Here is an 18,457-nt window from a genome sequence, read left to right as displayed (position 1 = left end):
AGGTGTGTTCCTGCTAAACCTACTTCGTTGAAAAGTTTTTATCATGAGTGGATGTAGTACTTTGTCAGATGCTTTTTCTGCTTCTGTTGAGATGATTACATGGTTTTTATCCTTCTCTTGTTAATGTGACCTATCATATTGATTGATTTGTGAATAGTGAATCACGTTGCATCCTTGGAATAAATCACACTTGATCATGGTGACTAATTTTTGTAAGTATTGTTGGATTTGGTTTGCTAATATTTTGTTGAGGATATTTGCATCTATGTTCATCAGATATTCGCTTATAGTTTTCTTTTTGTGTAGTGTCTACCTGGTTTTGGAAGCAGGGTAATGCCGACCTTGTAGAATGGATTTGTAATCTTTCCTTCCTCTTTTTTTTTTTTTTTTTTTTTTTTGAAATAGTTTGAGAAGAATAGGTGTTAACTGTTCTTTAAATGTTTGACAGAATTCACCTGTGAAGCCATTTAGTCCTGGACTTTTGTTAGTTGGGAATTTTTTGATTTCTGATTCAACTTCACTGCTAGTAGTTGGTCTGTTCAAATGCTCTTATTTCTTTCTGATTCAGTTTAGAAGGTTATATGTTTCTAGGAATTTATCCATTTCTTCCAGGTTATCAAGTTTGTTGACGTACAATTTTTCATAATCTTGTATAATCCTTTGTATTTCTGTGGTGTAGGTTGTTATTTTTCCTCTTTTATTTCTGATTTATTTGCATCCTCCTTTTTTTTCTCATGATTCTGGCTAAAGGTTTATCTATTTTGTTGCATTTTTTAAAGAACCACCTCCTGGTTTCTTTAGTTTTATTTCACTTATTTCTCCTCTAATCTTTTTCATTTCCTTCCTTCTGTTGGCTTTGGGCTTTTTTCTTTTTCTAGCTCCTCGAGGAGTAAGTTTAGGTCATTTCAGATTTTTCTTGATTATAAAGTAATTTTAAAACTATAATCACACGGTTCTTTTAATATTCCTAATAGAGCTTCCCTTCTAGAGTGACCTATAGCTTTATTCTTCCTTTCTTTACTCTGCCACATTAGCCCTTCCAAGGATGTTAGCAGCTGTAGGATTAATGCTGCTCCACGCAGCAGGAAGGGATTAACAAGGATTTCCCTCTTGTTGGCCTCCTGAGGAGCTAGAATGAGTAAAGGAAAGAAAATATTTAGTCACTTCACACTTGGGTAAAAGTAAGCTTCTTCCAAGCAGTTTAAAGAGAAATAGAATCTAAAATTTTGAAATTTGGAATCTTTTTTTTTTTTAACCCCTTCTGTTGTTTTCATAGGTGTGTGTTTGTTTTGCTAATGGGATATTGGAGTGGGATATTTGAAACTTAGGAATTCTGTAAAACATGTGACAAAGTTGGAATCTGATAAAAGCAGTCACTTATTTTTAAACACATATACTAGAATTTATTTATCGGAAGTATCATTCTTGAATGTGGTCATCACAGAAGATAGTATTTGAAGTGTTAACTATGTAACTATTACCCAAAACAGTTTTTTTTTTTTAATTTTCTTAGAAATTTCCTTTAGAGATACTTACAAACCACAATAAAATATATCCTATTACTTTAAATCAGCCACCGTACATATGCTTGATCTCAAAAGGTATATTACTCAGCTTATTAATTAACCATGGCCCCAAAAGAATTTTGGCTCTGCAAAAATCAAAGATGTGCTGGAGGAATGAGTTTCCTATAGATGTCTGCAGTGATAATACCATTAGAGTAGCCAAGCAAATAAGAAAGATAACCATTTTTGAATGGGACAGTGTACGTATAGATGTGTAATTACTACTGCTGCTTTTAAAATAAAGTTCAGGGTGCCTGGAGATCTCAGTTGGATAAGCGTCCGACTTTGGCTCAGGTCATGATCTCATGGTACGTGGGTTCGAGCCCCTCGTCGAGCTCTACCGACAGCTCAGAGTCTGGATCCTGCTTCCGATTCTGTGTCTCCCCCTCTGTCTCTCTCGCTCTCTGTCCCTCTCCTTCTTGTAGTCTCTCTCTTTCTCTCTTCTCTCTCTCTCAAAAATAAACATTAAAAACATTAAAATAAAATTCATGGGGCACCTGGGTAGCTCAATCAGTTAAACGTTTGACTTAGGCTCAGGTCATGATCTCAAGGTTTGTGAGTTCGAGCCCTGCGTTGGGCTCTGTGCTGACAGCTTGGAGACTGGAGCCTGCTTCGGATTTTGTTTCTCCCTCTCTCTCTCTCTGCCCCTCCCTCGCTAATGCTGTGTCTCAAAAATAAATATAAAAAAAATTAAAGGTCATACAGGGGTGCCTCTCTCTCTCAAAAGTAAATAAACATTTAAACAAATAAAGTTCATACAGGTGAGCCTTAAACCTCCACACAAAGCTTTCAGCAAGTATTTGATAGGTTGACCTTTGCTTTCTTAGATCTGAGTTTAATGTATGTTGGGGCACCTGGGTGGCTCAGTCAGTTGTACATCTGACTTCAGCTCAAGTCATGATCTCATGGTTCGTGAGTTTGAGCCCCACCTGCTCGCTGCTGTCAGAAAGAGCCCTCTTCCAATCCTCTGTCCCTCTCTCTCTGCCCCTCCCCACTGCACTCGCTTACATGCTCTCTCTCTCAAAATATATGTATAAAAAAATCTTGTACATTTGTGTTTCTTTGATGTAATCTCATGCCTGTTCTCTCCCAGGCTAGACTGTGATATGCCAGGGTCAATGTGTGTGTTGTCCTTAGTACCTGACGAAGACCACATATCCATATATGTTTTATTTAACCGAATTTTGTTGAAAGTAAAAAGTGGTCATGAGAATCACATACTGTATCTGCAGGAGCCACCTTTAAAGATGGTCATCCCTTAATGCCACAAAGTTTTCTTTGACTCATTTCCACAATGCCTGAATTCTAGATAACCGTGTGACATACTGACTGGACTTTGGGCTTCCTGATATGCAGAAACCCAGTGTAGTTTAAAGTTCTTGCATGGTAGGTAGATCTCTGCTGAAGTATGTTTCCTACCATTAATAGAACTAAATTTCCTTGCCAGTTTTTATGAATTTGTATATAATTTGTTGACTTGAAGTAGGCAGTGTGCTAATTGGAAGCATCTATACAGTGGAATCATTTTCAGTATATTCTTTAATGGTTGTCCATTTAAAAAAATCGTACCATTATAGTAATTGATATTCGTCCCAGTGCACGTATGATCCAACAGGTTCTGAGTTACTATTTTTTTGGTGGTTTCCGTTTTCCAGTGTACAGATTTGAATGGATGACATGGTAGCATTTTCATGAGCTGGTGGTTTTGCTTTCAGGCAAATTTGTATATTTGGTTGGTTAATGAGTGGTAGTTTTAAATTGTTGGATCATAATTGTGTAAGTATGTTTAAAAACAAAATACCCTTTTTTGATCATGGTTATTTGGAATTAAAATAACTATAGCTTGAAATATTTAATTTGGAGTAAATCGGGCCATAGACATTCTGATACATATTTTAAAAGTTATTTGAGGGGCTCCTGAGTGGCTCACCGGTTAAGTGGCCAACTTTTGGTTTCAGCTCAGGTCATGATCTCACGGTTCGTGAGTTCAAGCCCTGCATTGGGCTTTGTGCTGGTAGTACAGAGCCTGCTTGAGATTCTCTCTCTGCCCCTCCTGCACTCCTTCTCTTTCTCTCTCTCTCTCTCTCTCTCCCTCAAAATAAATAGATAAACTTAAAAAAAAATTATTTAAGAGGCTTTAATACTCAACTTGCCTCTTACCACTTTATCAGATTTGCCTAACTTTAAACTAATAGCTAGTTGACGTATTTTAGATAGTAGATATTCCTGATGCAGGGCTCAAACTCAGGAACCATGAGATCATATATGACCTGAGCCGAAACCAAGAGTCGGATACTTAACTGACTGAGCCATCCAGGTGCCCAGCAATCTTGTGAGTTAAGAAAATGAACAGTCACCCCAATTACTTGCCTAACCAGTAGCTATTTTCAAAGCTGACCTGTCTCAATTTTTTACTTTTCCTGGTTAGGAAAGCAACACTAGTCACCAAAGACAAACACTTAAAGACATTTTAAGTTAATTTTATTTATCATAGCTCAAATTTGTCATCATTAAATATTAAAAGCTTTAATCATGTATCTTTTAAGGAGTATATTCATTTAGATCTTTGAGGCAAGTTTTGTATATATGTAAGAATTTCACCATATGAGAATCCTAGTTACTTCTTTAAAAATACAATAGGGGTGCCTGGGTGGATCAGTTGGTTGAACAACTAACTCTTGATTTCAGTTGAGGTCATGATATCAGGGTCATGGGATCAAGCCCTGCATTGGGCTTTGTGCTGAACACAGAGCCTGCTTGAGATTATCTGTCTTCCTCTGCCCCTCTCCTGCTCACACACATGCTCTCTAAATTAATTAATTAATTAAATTAAATAAAGTATAATAAAATAAGTTCTGTTAAATATGTTTATTTTCAATCTGTTGGGGTATGATCATTTGTTAAGCTTTGTATTTGTACCCAGCTTCCTAGAATAGTCTGTTAATAGCAGTAAGATATTAGTGTTCTAAAACTGGCTTGTGAAAATAATACTTTTTTATGAAAATTGTTTAAGAAATAATTACAGTATGTATTGCAGTGTACAGAAAAGAGTCACTTTTTTAAAGTGGTAACATTCTCTTTAGTTTTACTAAGTAACTTCCCTTGCATTCATATTAGTATTTTTATCCTGGACATTTTTGAGTTACTAGTGCTTTTCCTTGAGAATTTTCTCTTGGGGCTCCTGGGTGGCTCAATCGGTTCAGCGTCAGACTCTTGATTTCGGCTCAGGTCATGATCTCACACGGTTGGTGAGTTCAAGCCTCATGTTGGGCTCTGTGCTGACAGCGTGAAACCTACTTGGGATTGTCTCTGCCACTCCCTGCTCGTGCATTCTGTCTTTTTCTCTCAAAATAAATAAACTTTAAAAAAAAAAGTTTTTTCTCTTAACCCATTCAGTGCCTTTAATTAACTTGTTCTTTTCAAGCTTTCTTTGTTTCCATAATGAATATTTGTAAGATTCTTGTATTTTAGCTGTTTCTAAAAGTGCCATTTTGCTAATTGTATTAGTAATATTTAAACATTCCAAAATGCATGCCTAAGTAGCTTCATGACGTTTTAGAGCTAGAAAGGGCCAGGTAAGTGGAGAAGTGTACTGTTAGAATATTTATTAGTTGTATACATTTTGTTAGCAGTGTCGGGATGTCTCATGATCTCTGCCCACTAGGATAGAGTTTAACGATTTTACCAGTTTGAGAGGACCCAATAGGGAATGTAGACAGTTTTTTTTTTTTTTTCTTCTAGTTTCTGTTTACTATCAATTTATCTTTACAAACCAAAGTGGGGTGGGGAGGTGGAAAGCAAATACCAGTTGCTTTAAATGTTTGACCTTAATCTTTCTTTTTATAGGGAATTGACTCTCTTTTGGAGTAAACTGCAGAGAAGAATTGACCCATCTTTAGACACTTTTTTGGAGCGCTGTCGTCAGTTTGGTGTCATAGCTAAAACACAGCAGCATTTGTTTTGCCTGATTAGAGTTATACAAACAGAAGTGAGTAATTTTGCTTTTTATGATGATTGTCCTAGAACTGAAGAAATGAGTGGGGAGATTACTTCTCAGACAACTCCTTTTAGATGAGGAGATTATGGAATTGGACGTACCTAGGTGTTTCTGCAGATTGACCTTTTAGAATCCACAGTTTTCTTAATGGAAGATAGTGATTTAAAGTGACTGGAGGAAGGGAAGATTGTATTTCTGGGCTATATCTACTACCCTGTATCTACTTTTCCTAGGACAGTTTTCTATATTTTATGCAAGCATGTTTGTTTGCATATTAACATAATTATTAAAAATGAAGAAAATATAACTATATTTTCCTTAAGAATAGAGTAATGCATTTTTTAGGGTTTGGAATAATAGAACAGTTCCAGAATTAGCTATACAAAAATTATAATCTGTGCACAACAGGAAACAAGTTAGATATTTTTAGGAAGTAAATATTTCCTAAAATGAAATGAAGTGCTATATATAAAGCCTTGTTTTTTGAGTTGAGTCCTATAGATATAGAAGACTATTAGCTTAGAGATTCAGCACAAATCTTATACTGTTCCCTGTTTTTGTTTTGTTTTTAGTATCTGCTCATGACTGAGCTCTCCATATACCCATATCTGTAATGGCTCATGGGTATGTTTCATGGGTTACTTCTTTGACAACATCCAAGGATTGTTTATACTAAAGCCAAGGCACAGTTGTATCTTTGATACATCCTTTCTCCTTTAATGTAAACATCTATGTCCTATACTTTATTTGAAATATGTTGGTCTGGTCTTCTCCAGTGAAGATAGGAAAAGGTAAAACAGTTATTAAAAAGTAAATTCACGGTCAGATATGTTAGGTGATAATTATTTCTAATCACTGTGAATGAAGTTGTATCTCCTGTCACAGAAAGAACATGTTCAAGTAATTACCGAACTTGTGTTATTTTTAAAAATTAGTTTTAGGGGCATCTGGGTGGCTCAGTCGGTTAAGCATCTGACGGGCTCAGGTAACGATCTCATGGTCTGTGGGTTCGCACCCCACATCCAGCTCAGAGCCTGGAGCCTACTCCGGATTCTGTGTCTCCCTCTCTGCCCCTCCCTGACTCACACTCTGTCTCTGTCTCTCAAAAATGAATAAACGTGCCGGGCGCCTAGGTGGGTCAGTTGGTTAAGCATCCGACTTCAGCTCAGGTCATGATACCGCATTCCGTGAGTTCGAGCCCCACATCGGGCTGTGTGCTGACAGCTCAGAGCCTGGAGCCTGCTTCGGATTTTGTGTCTCAGTCTCTCTCTTCCCCTCCCCCACTTGCACTCTGTCTCTCTGTCTCTGTCTCTCTCTCTCTCAAAAATAAACATTATGGAAAGAGCCTAAATGTCCATCAATTGATGAATGGATAAAGAAGTTGTGGTTTATACATACAATGGAATACTACTTGGCAATGAGAAAGAATGAAATCTGGCCTTTTGTAGCAACATGGATGGAACTGGAGAGTGTTATGCTAAGTGAAATAAGTCATACAGAGACCGACAGATACCATATGTTTTCACTCTTATTTGGATCCTGAGAAACTTAACAGAAGACCATGGGGGAGGGGGAGGGGGGGGAAGTTACAGAGAGGGAAGGAGGCAAACCATAAGAGACTCTTAAAAACTGAGAATAAACTGAGGGTTGATGGGGGGTGGGAGGGAGGGGAAAGTAGGTGATGGGCATTGAGGAGGGCACCTGTTGGGGTGAACACTGGGTGTTGTATGGAAACCAATTTGACAATAAATTTCATATTTAAAAAAAATAAACATTAAAACATTTTTTCATTAGTTTTAGAATTGGCCTTTAAAAAGTTTTATTTTGGGGGCACCTGGGTGGCTCAGTCGGTTGAGTGTCCGACTTCGGCTCAGATCATGATCTCACGGTCCGTGAGTTCGAGCCCTGCATCGGGCTCCGTGCTGACAGCTCAGAGCCTGGAGCCTGCTTCAGATTCTGTGTCTCCCTCTCTCTCTGACCCTCCCCTGTTCATGCTCTGTCTCTCCCTGTCTCAAAAATAAACACTAAAAAAAAAATTTTTTTTTAAGTTTTATTTTGTAAGTTTTAAGGAGAGTATTAGTTTTCTATTGCTGCATAACAAATTACCACAAACCTAGCACTTAAAACAACACCCAATTGTTAGCTCAGTTTTGTAGGACACAATGTAGCACAGTGTGGCCAAGTTTGTTGCTCAGAGTATCAAGAAGGTGGAATCAAGGTTTTTGCCAGCTTGTGTTCTTACCTGGAAGCTCTGTGGAAAATCCACTTCTAAGCTCATTCTTGTTGACAGAATTCTCTTCCTTTCAGTTGTAAGACTAAAGCCCTCATTTTTTGCTGGCTGCCAGCTGCAGCCTGTTTTCAGCTACTAGAAGCCATCTTCATTCCATACCTGCATTTTTAAGCCAGGAGACATTTAAGAAATTCTCCTAATTTGAATCTGACCTTCTCTAAATCTGATTTCCAGACACCTAGATGTAGAGGGCTTGAATGATTAGGTCAGGCCCACCTAGGTAATCCACCTGTTTTAAGATCAACTGATTTGGGGCCTTTATTACACCCACAAAGTCCTTTTTCCCATATGACATAATCATAGGAATTATATTTACAGGATCCACTTACCCTTGAATGGAGGAGATTATACAAAAGTGAGGGTCATTTTGGAATTCTGCTTACCTCAAGGAACCACAGAAAATGGGAAAGCTGCTAGAGGACTAGGGAAAGTGGGTTTCTGAGGCCCTTGGCTGGCTCACTTGGTGGAGCATGTGACTTGTTCTTGGAGTTGTGAGTTCAAGTAAATAGAGATTACTTTAAAAAAAAAAAAAAAGTGGGTTTCTGACACAGACCAAGGAATTTGCTGTCCACCTACATAACCAGACCCATTCCTCTTTAATCCTCATTTCAGGTACTTTCCACTATAATCATTCATGATAACTGGCCTAAAGGCTAGAAAAGATGTGGACTGGTAGGTGGAAGGCAGTGAGTGGAGAATTCCCTTCAAATTGAGAGACTCACCTCTGGGTTTTTAAAGAGGGATGGATCTAACCTGTATCAGTTAGGATCTAGTTCTGCCACGAGTAGTAGATATCCCACAATAGTAGTGCTCTAAAGAAAGTGGAAATTTTTCCTTTTCTCATGTAGGTAGATAATCCAGGCAGACAGGCCAAGGTTGCTGTTAGTGGTTCCACGTATCAGAAACCCAGGTTCCTTTTTGTCTGCCATCAACACATAGTTTCCGTCTCATGTTCTAAAAGCTAACTATTCCAATCCTAGCTATCATGTCCATTCCCGATAGCAGGGCACTGGGGGTGGGGAGGCAAACCACACCATGATAACACCTTTTCCTCATCCCCTCTAATACACACAGCCCCATCTAGCTGCAAGGGAGACAGGAGATATATTTATTATTTCAGGTTACTCTGTAACCAGATAGAAACCAGGCATTCTGTTTTTGTAGCAGAAGAGGCAAAGGATATTGGGAGACAGCTTATAACCAATGACTTAGTCCTTGGGCTGGAACAGGTTAATGATGCTAAAAAGCTTGTGTGGGCATTAGGTCTTTTGCAGAAGGCAACAGTGTATAATGGAGAGGGCCTTGTGATAGTACCTCTTTATTTTCTGGGCTTCCATTTTCTATAAATGAAGAGCTTAAACCAGATCATTTAAAGGTGCTTAGGGGCATCTGGGTGGCTCAGTTGGTTGTGTCTGATCTTGATTTCAGCTCAGGTCATGATCCCAGGGTCATGGGATTGAGCCCCACATCGGGGTCTGTGCTGTACGTGGAGCCTGCTTGGGATTCTCTCTCTCTCCCTCTCTCCTCTCCCCCACTCCTTTACGTGCATGCTGTCTCTCTAATTAATTACTTAATTGATTAAAAAAATAAAGGTGCTTAGAGTTGTTAGACTTTAAACAGTTCTTTTTTTTTTTTTTTTTTTTAACGTTTATTTATTTTTGAGACAGAGAGAGACAGAGCATGAATGGGGGAGGGTCAGAGAGAGGGAGACACAGAATCTGAAACAGGCTCCGGGCTCTGAGCTGTCAGCACAGGGGCCCGATGCGGGGCTCGAACTCACAGACCGCGAGATCGTGACCTGAGCCGAAGTCGGCGCTCAACCGACTGAGCCACCCAGGTGCCCCAAGAGTTGTTAGACTTTAAAAATAGTATGAATGAAGGTAGATGAGGTTATATTTTGAAGTGCAAGTTAAAGAAGAGGGCAACATTCAAGAAACTTGAATCCGGTTTATTTGGCCATATGGCCCTTTTTGGTGGAACATCTAGTGCTTACTGTTTTGCAAAACATGACTTTGTCTATTTTAATTCCTTCTCTTTAGTAATAGAGAAGCTGAAAATTAGAGGTGTATGACTTGTAAAGATTGTAAACTTAGTTGCAGCAGAGTCAGGACTGGACCATGGGTATCTTGACAAATTGCGTAATGTGATACGATTATCATTTGTAAATCAGAGCACAGAGGTCTTGGAGGGTCAGGTAAGTTTTAAAATAATTCATAGGTTCTCAACAAGTTATTATTCTTTTTGGAAGAGTGAGATAAACTGCAAAGAATATTCTTTTTTTTTTTTTTATGTTTATTTTGAGAGAAAGTGCATTAGCAGGGGAGGGAGGGAGACAGAGAGACAGAGAGGGAATCTTAATCAGGCTCCACCCTCAGCATGGAGCCAGACGCAGGACTTGATCCCACAAACTGTGAGATCATGACCTGAGCTGAAATCAAGAGTCGGATGCTTAACCAACTGAGCTACCCAGGCTCCGTCCATTCTTTCTTAAATAGCCCAATCTGGATGAAATGGTAAAATCTACAAAATCACTAAGAGCACTTTTCAAAAAAACAGACTTTATACCATTATGCATTCTAAACAGATATACCAAGAAGTTACTTGTTAAAAGAGTAGTGAATAAATTATAGGATATGAAATGTGGAACTGAATTTTGAAGATAAGACTAAATTGATTTTAAACCAGGTAGCTGGAACAAAGAGTGGCAGACATAGTGTATGAAGAGCACATGGGATATAGCCATGTCAAGCTTTGGAATTCCTAAAGGTTGTAAACTGGTTAAGAACTCAGGTTATGCACAAAGATAGCTTTAAGTTTAAATCCTTGTTCCTTTGCTCACTAGCTGGTGACATTGGGCAGTTAACCTTCCGAGCCTTGGTTTCTTATCTATAAAATGAGGATAATGTGGGAAAATAGTATTTGGAGTAGTGCCTAGACTGTAGTAAGGTTTCAGGGGTGCCTGGGTGGCTCAGTCAGTTAAGCATCTGACTTCTGCTCAGGTCATGATCTTGTGGTTAACGGGTTTGAGCCCCATGTTGGGCTCTGTGCTGACAGCTCAGAGCTTGGAGCCTGCTTTGGATTCTGTCTCCCTGTCTCTCTGCCCCTCCCCCCCTCAAAAATAAACAAACATTAAAAAACATTTTTTTAATAAAAAAAATGTAGTAAGGGTAGGGTTCTGTAAATTGATGATAGTTGTTTCTCTGTGTTCCTAGAACTTAGAATGTATGATGCTCAACACAGTATAATTGCTTAACAAATTGATTATCAATTTGAAGAGTAGAGTTTATCCTGTTATTTTACATGGTATTCTGTTGAATACTAACTATGTGCCAGCAATGTAGTAATCACTTTATATTGCTTATTTCATTTTTATAACAATGTTAGGAGGAAAATCTAATGTTACCACTACTGTTTCCATTTTATAGATGAGGCGGCTACAGCTTAGGAATTAAGAACTTGTCACTGCAGTGAAGCTGGGTTCAAAAGCAGTAAAAGTCTGACTCAAAAATCTATGCCATTGGGGCACCTGGCTGGCTCAGTCTATAGAGCATGCAATTCTTGATCTCAGGGTCATCAGTTTGAGCCCCATTTTAGGCATAGAAATTACTTTTAAAAAACTTTTATGTTTTGCATTTTAAGCCACTCTGCCATACAATCCTACTTTTCTTTGCTCATAGTATTTTCATATTCCATTTCAGCCTCTCACGTAAGTCATCTTGTATGCCTTGTATCATATATGACCAGATCTTTTTCCTGATTTTTTTTATTTTATTTTAATGTTTACTTATTTTTGAGAGAGAGCTCAAGCCAGGGAGGGGCAGGTGGAGGGGGAGGAGGCAGAGGATCTGAAGCAAGCTCTGCTCTGACAGCAGTGAGCCCATCGTAGGGCTCGAATTCACAAACTGTGAGATCATCACCTGAGCCAGAGTCAGACACCCAACCGAGTGCCCAGGCACTATAGAAAGAATTTTAAGTTTTTGTTGTTTTTCCCATGGGAAGCTTGAGATTGAGTATACCTATAGCTATAAAGTACTAATTCTTTTAGGAGAAAAGAGGGAGAATCATTTCAGCCTTGAGATTTTGAAAACACTCAGCTGTTCATGACAGTTGAATTTCTTAAATCGAATTCAGTCTTAGACTCACTTTTATACAGCTGTTTCCTTTTTCACCCATTTATTTAAGCCCTGTCCTTCTTAACCAGCTTAAGACAATTCTTTTTTTGAATCCTTCAGTGACCTTATTTATCCTGATTTCCTTTGAATTCATGTACCTTTATTATTTATACATTTGGCATATAAATAAATTCCTTGAGGGTTAGACGGTGCTTTAATAGGCAGTGTCTTGTAAAGTTGGACACTATAAATGTACATTGTAACATCTAATCCAGTCCTTTCTTTGCTTGTTGAGGCAAAAAGAATTGGAGCACCTGAGTGGCTCAGTCGGTTAAGTGTTCATCTTCGACTCAGATCATCATCTCAAGGCTTGTGGGTCTTAGCCCCAGGTTGGGCTTTTAAGCTGACTGCTCAGAGCCTGGAGCCTGCTTTGGATTCTGTGTCTTCCTCTCTCTCTGCCTGCCCCTCCCCCACTCATGCTCGCTCTCACTCTTTCTCAAAAATAAATCATTTTAAAAATTAAAAAGGAGAAGGATCTAAATGTAACTTGGAGGAAGAAAGTTTAAAGATAAATTTAAGAACACTAAAAGGTTCGAGAAGTATGTATCTTACCAGTGAAAGTTAGGTAATACTTCATAATGAAAAAGTAATAACTCCCCCCCCCCCACCCCCGTTTGTCTTACAGGCACAAGACGCTGGTCTCGGAGTGTCAATTTTACTATGTGTCAGAGCTCTTCAACTCAGATCAAGCGAGGATGAGGAAATGAAGGCATCAGTTTGCAAAACAATTGCTTGTCTTTTACCAGAAGATTTAGAGGTCAGACGAGCCTGTCAGCTTACAGAATTCTTAATTGAACCTAGTTTGGATGGATTTAATATGTTGGAAGAACTGTATCTGCAACCAGATCAAAAATTTGATGAAGAAAATGCACCAGTTCCAAATTCTCTCCGATGTGAGCTCTTACTAGCTTTAAAGGCCCACTGGCCTTTTGATCCTGAATTTTGGGACTGGAAAACTTTAAAACGACACTGCCACCAACTGCTAGGACAAGAGGCCTCAGATTCTGATGATGATCTAAGTGGCTATGAAATGTCTATTAATGACACAGACGTTTTAGAGTCATTTCTCAGTGACTATGAGGAAGGTAAAGAAGATAAACAATATAGAAGAAGAGATTTGACAGATCAGCATAAGGAGAAAAGAGACAAAAAACCCATTGGTTCTTCTGAAAGATACCAGAGGTGGCTTCAGTATAAATTTTTCTGTTTGTTATGTAAGCGGGAATGTATAGAGGCCAGGATTCTTCATCATTCTAAGATGCATATGGAAGATGGGGTTTACACCTGTCCAGTTTGTATTAAAAAATTCAAGAGAAAAGAAATTTTTGTTCCTCATGTGATGGAGCATGTTAAAATGCCACCAAGCAGAAGGGACCGTTCTAGAAAGAAATTACTGTTGAAAGGCTCTCAGAAGGGAATTTGTCCCAAGAGCCCCTCTGCAACCCTGGAGCAAAACCAATCATTGGATGAACAAGCCAAAGGAGAGTCTCATGAATATGTCACATTCAGCAAATTAGAAGATTGCCACCTGCAAGACAGAGATTTGTACCCATGTCCTGGCACAGACTGTTCCCGAGTATTTAAGCAGTTTAAATACTTAAGTGTGCATCTTAAAGCTGAACACCAAAATAATGATGAAAATGCCAAGCACTACTTGGATATGAAAAATAGAAGAGAGAAGTGTACTTATTGTCGACGACATTTCATGTCTGCTTTTCACCTGCGGGAGCATGAACAAGTGCATTGTGGTCCTCAACCTTATATGTGTGTATCTATAGATTGCTATGCAAGGTTCGGATCAGTGAATGAACTACTTAACCATAAACAAAAACATGATGATCTGCGTTATAAATGTGAATTAAATGGCTGTAACATTGTTTTCAGTGACTTGGGACAGCTTTACCACCATGAAGCACAACACTTTAGGGATGCATCTTACACATGCAACTTTGTTGGCTGTAAAAAATTCTATTATTCTAAAATTGAATACCAGGATCACCTCTCAATGCATAATGTTGAAAGTTCAAATGGAGATGTGAAGAAATCGGTGAAACTTGAGGAGGCTGCACCGGGTGAAAAGCAAGATTGTATTGATCAGCCCCATCTACTTGACCAAACTGATAAATCACATTTACCCGAGGATCTTCTTTTCTGTGCCGGATCAGCTAGTTCTCAAATAGAAACTGCAGAAAATCTGAAAGAAAACAGTGACAGTAATTCTAGTGATCAGTTAAGTCATAGCTCTTCAGCTTCCATGAATGAAGAGTTAATTGATACACTGGATCACTCGGAAATGCAGGATATATTATTATCTCATGAGAAAGTCTTTGTGCCCTCCAATTTAAAAGAGAAATGTTCCAATGTGGCAGTTTGCTTTGATGGGACTAAGTTCACCTGTGGTTTTGATGGCTGTGGTTCCACGTACAAAAATGCAAGAGGGATGCAAAAGCATCTCCGCAAGGTCCATCCGTACCACTTCAAACCCAAAAAGATAAAGACAAAAGATCTCTTTCCCTGTGGGGGTAATGAACACAATCAAGCAACTGAAAAGTTTGATGCAGAACCTAAACCCAGTTCAGATACAAACAGTGACTCCCCAGATGAAGGTCTAGACCACAATATTCATACTAAGTGCAAACGAGAATATCAAGGTTATTCCTCAGAAGCTTCTATCTGTGCTTCTAAGAGGCCGTGTACAGAGGATACCATGTTGGAACTTCTGTTACGCTTGAAACATTTAAGCTTGAAAAACTCAATAACGCATGGATCATTCTCAGGGTCGTTGCAGGGGTACCCATCCAGTGGTGCTAAGTCTCTTCAGTCGGTTTCACCTACTATCTCCGACCTTAATTTTCAGAATCAAGACGAGAATATGCCAAGTCAGTACCTTGCACAGTTGGCAGCTAAGCCTTTTTTCTGTGAGCTTCAAGGATGCAAATATGAATTTGTGACCAGAGAGGCTTTGTTAATGCATTATCTTAAAAAACACAATTACTCAAAAGAAAAAGTCCTTCAGTTAACCATGTTTCAACATCGGTATTCCCCATTCCAGTGTCATATTTGCCAAAGGTCATTTACAAGAAAAACACACCTTAGGATTCATTATAAAAATAAACATCAAATTGGCAGTGACAGAGTCACTCACAAACTACTAGATAATGAAAAATGTGATCATGAAGGCCCATGCTCAGTAGACAGATTGAAAGGTGATTGCTCTACAGAACTTGGTGGTGACCCCAGCAGTAACTCTGAGAAGCCACACTGTCACTCTAAAAAGGATGAATGCAGTTCAGAAACAGATTTGGAGTCGTCTTGTGAAGAAACAGAAAGTAAAACATCTGATATTTCATCACCCATGGGTAGCCATAGAGAAGAACGAGAAGGACGAGAGGGAAGAGGTAGCAGGAGGACTGTTGCTAAAGGAAACCTCTGCTATATTTTGAATAAGTACCACAAACCATTCCATTGTATCCATAAAACTTGCAACTCCTCCTTCACTAATCTAAAAGGCTTGATTCGTCATTACAGAACTGTACATCAGTACAACAAAGAACAATTATGTTTAGAAAAAGACAAAGCAAGAACCAAAAGGGAACTTGTCAAATGTAAAAAGATATTTGCTTGCAAATACAAGGAATGTAACAAACGCTTCCTGTGTTCCAAAGCTCTTGCTAAGCACTGTAGTGACTCTCATAACCTAGATCATATTGAAGAGCCTAAAGTGCTTTCTGAAGCTGAATCTGCAGCAAGGTTTTCCTGTAACCAGCCTCAGTGCCCTGCTGTTTTTTATACATTCAGCAAGTTGAAGCACCACTTGATGGAACAGCATAATATTGAAGGAGAAATACATTCAGAATATGAAATTCATTGTGATCTTAATGGCTGTGGCCAGATTTTCACCCATCGCAGTAATTATTCTCAACATGTATATTACCGACATAAGGACTATTACGATGATCTATTTAGAAGTCAGAAAGTGGCAAATGAAAGGCTACTGAGGAGTGAAAAGGTGTGTCCGACAGCTCTCACTCAGGGGCATGAACATCAGACTACCAGGAGATCATTTAATGCTAAGGCTAAAAAATGTAGTTTAATCAAAGAAAAGAAGGCTCCGATTAGTTTTAAAACAAGAGCTGAAGCCCTCCATATGTGTGTGGAACAGTCTGAGCACACACAGTACCCCTGCATGGTTCAAGGATGCTTATCTGTGGTGAAGTTGGAAAGCAGCATAGTGAGGCATTATAAACGCACCCATCAGATGAGTAGTGCCTACTTAGAGCAACAGATGGAAAACCTGGTCGTTTGTGTGAAGTATGGTACCAAAATTAAGGAGGAGCCCCCTTCTGAAGCAGAGCCCTATATAAAGAAAGAAGAAAATAGCTGTGAATCAGAGCACACAAAGCACGGCCATTCCCCAGGTGACAGCGTGCCTGTCCAGAACACAGATTCCCTTCATCCAGGCGAAAGGGATGGAGGTCAGAAAGGATGTACAGAAAGCAAACCAGTTTTTGATGCAGATACTCTCCTCTACAGAGGAACTTTGAAATGTAACCATAGTTCAGAAACCACTTCTTTGGAACAATGTAATATAGTTCAGCCTCCTCCTTGTAAAATAGAAAATTCCATACCTAATCCTAGTGGGACTGAAAGTGGGACTTACTTCACGAGTTTCCAGCTGCCTTTACCAAGGATCAAAGACTCAGAAACTGGGCAGCCAAGTTCAGGGCAAGAAAACACTGTAAAAAATTCAACCCCTGTTCCAAAAGAGAATTTTAGGAAACATCCACAGCCCAGGTCATTTGATTTGAAGACTTATAAACCTATGGGATTTGAATCTTCATTTCTGAAATTTATTCAGGAAAGTGAAGAGAAAGAAGACGATTTTGATGATTGGGAACCTTCGGAGCACTTAACATTAAATAATTCTTCACAACCCAGTAATGACTTAACAGGGAGTGTTATGGCAAATAATATGGTGAATGACAATGACCCTGAAGTTGACATACCTCATTCTTCCAGTGACTCTGCAATTCATGAGAACCTGACTGCAATCCCACCTTTGATAGTAGCTGAGACAACAACAGTTCCTTCCTTGGAAAACCTGAGGGTTGTATTGGACAAAGCATTAACAGACTGTGGAGAGCTTGCCTTAAAACAGCTTCATTATCTTCGGCCAGTGGTTGTCCTTGAAAGATCTAAGTTTTCCACACCAATTTTAGACTTGTTTCCAACAAAAAAGACAGATGAGCTTTGTGTAGGAAGTTCCTAAATAGCAATTTTGTTTTAGAAACAGACTGGCTCCAACACTGCAACATGGGGACAATTGCCAATTTGAACAAAGGCTGCGAACCAGCCACACCATTGTTTAGGGTAGAATAGGCTGTGTATTTACATGAATGTATAATATCTATGTCAGCAGTATTGGCTGAGTCCATTAGCTCTCCAGTTGGTTTATTGATTGGGGTTTTTTGTTTTTGTTTTTGTTTATTAAAAAAAGAAATGGAACTGTACTCTTGTTTGGTGCTAATTAATACATCAAAATATATTGGGGCTTCCTTTTTCAAATTAAGTGTGCATGATTGTATATGGAACAAATACTAAGATCCCAGGGTGGGAGGGCTAGGGAAAGGGATATGGAGTTCTTACTTGACTTGAATGTGCACCTGAGGGTGCTTTGTGTAATATATTGTACACTACAGCATCTTATATTTTTTGAGTTGAGTTTCAATAAATTACAATTTTTCACCCATTTCTTGTTTACTCATAATGAGTTTTCATACCATACACTAACTGAAACTGCACTGGGCATTTTCTGGAATGTGCACTTATATTTTACCCCAGTAGCTTCTCGTTTCTTATTAACCAAACCATTCAGATCAAGTTTCTTTCTGAATGACTGTTGTCATAAAGTTTTTGTGTAGAGAAAATTCTGAAATTGAGTAATTAGCTCTGAGGGTCAAGATAGCTCCCAAAAGAGGATGCCCGGCAGCTGTCCAGATAGAAAGAATACCAAGGAGAACATGAAGGGCATAGATGGATGCAGTCATGTTTCCAGGGACCTACAAAGAATGTGGTAGGCTGCAATGAAAGGGAAGCACTGGGATGAGATGACTGTAGAGATCGATGGGCAAGGACCCAACCATGAATGCTATTGAGTTTGGACTCGAGTCCTTAGGCAGCTGAGAGGCTTTAAAGGATTTGAACAAAATAACATGACGTTAATTGCAATGTTAAATTAATAACAATTTGTAGATGTCTTGAAATGATTGTGATTTGAGAGGCTGAGAATGGAAACAGTAGATATTAAGACTGTTGAAGTAACTGAGGCAAACCTGATGAGAGTTTATACTATCAGTTGGAGCACAAGGAAGAGGAGATGAAATTTAAAGAGAGGGTTGAATGGTGAAAAAAACGTTTTGAGCAAAACCGATTT

At 38.9% G+C, this 18,457-nt stretch overlaps 1 protein-coding gene across 1 annotated transcript in view; it reads left to right on the top strand.

Moving 5' to 3' along the window:
- RLF (RLF zinc finger) overlaps positions 1–17,773 on the top strand; it is an 84,929-nt gene extending 67,156 nt beyond the window's left edge. The window contains exons 7-8 of the mRNA XM_019429103.2: positions 5,412–5,553; positions 12,650–17,773. Of these exons, the coding sequence (XP_019284648.2) occupies positions 5,412–5,553; positions 12,650–17,293 (4,786 nt within the window). The 3' untranslated portion in view covers positions 17,294–17,773. The remainder of the gene's footprint in view (positions 1–5,411; positions 5,554–12,649) is intronic.
- The last annotated feature ends 684 nt before the right edge of the window (positions 17,774–18,457 follow it).

Source organism: Panthera pardus, unplaced genomic scaffold, assembly GCF_024362965.1.
Source record: "Panthera pardus isolate Hobbes unplaced genomic scaffold, ASM2436296v1 HiC_scaffold_11, whole genome shotgun sequence".
NCBI lineage: Eukaryota > Metazoa > Chordata > Mammalia > Carnivora > Felidae > Panthera > Panthera pardus.
This window is presented reverse-complemented; position numbering and strand designations above follow the sequence as displayed.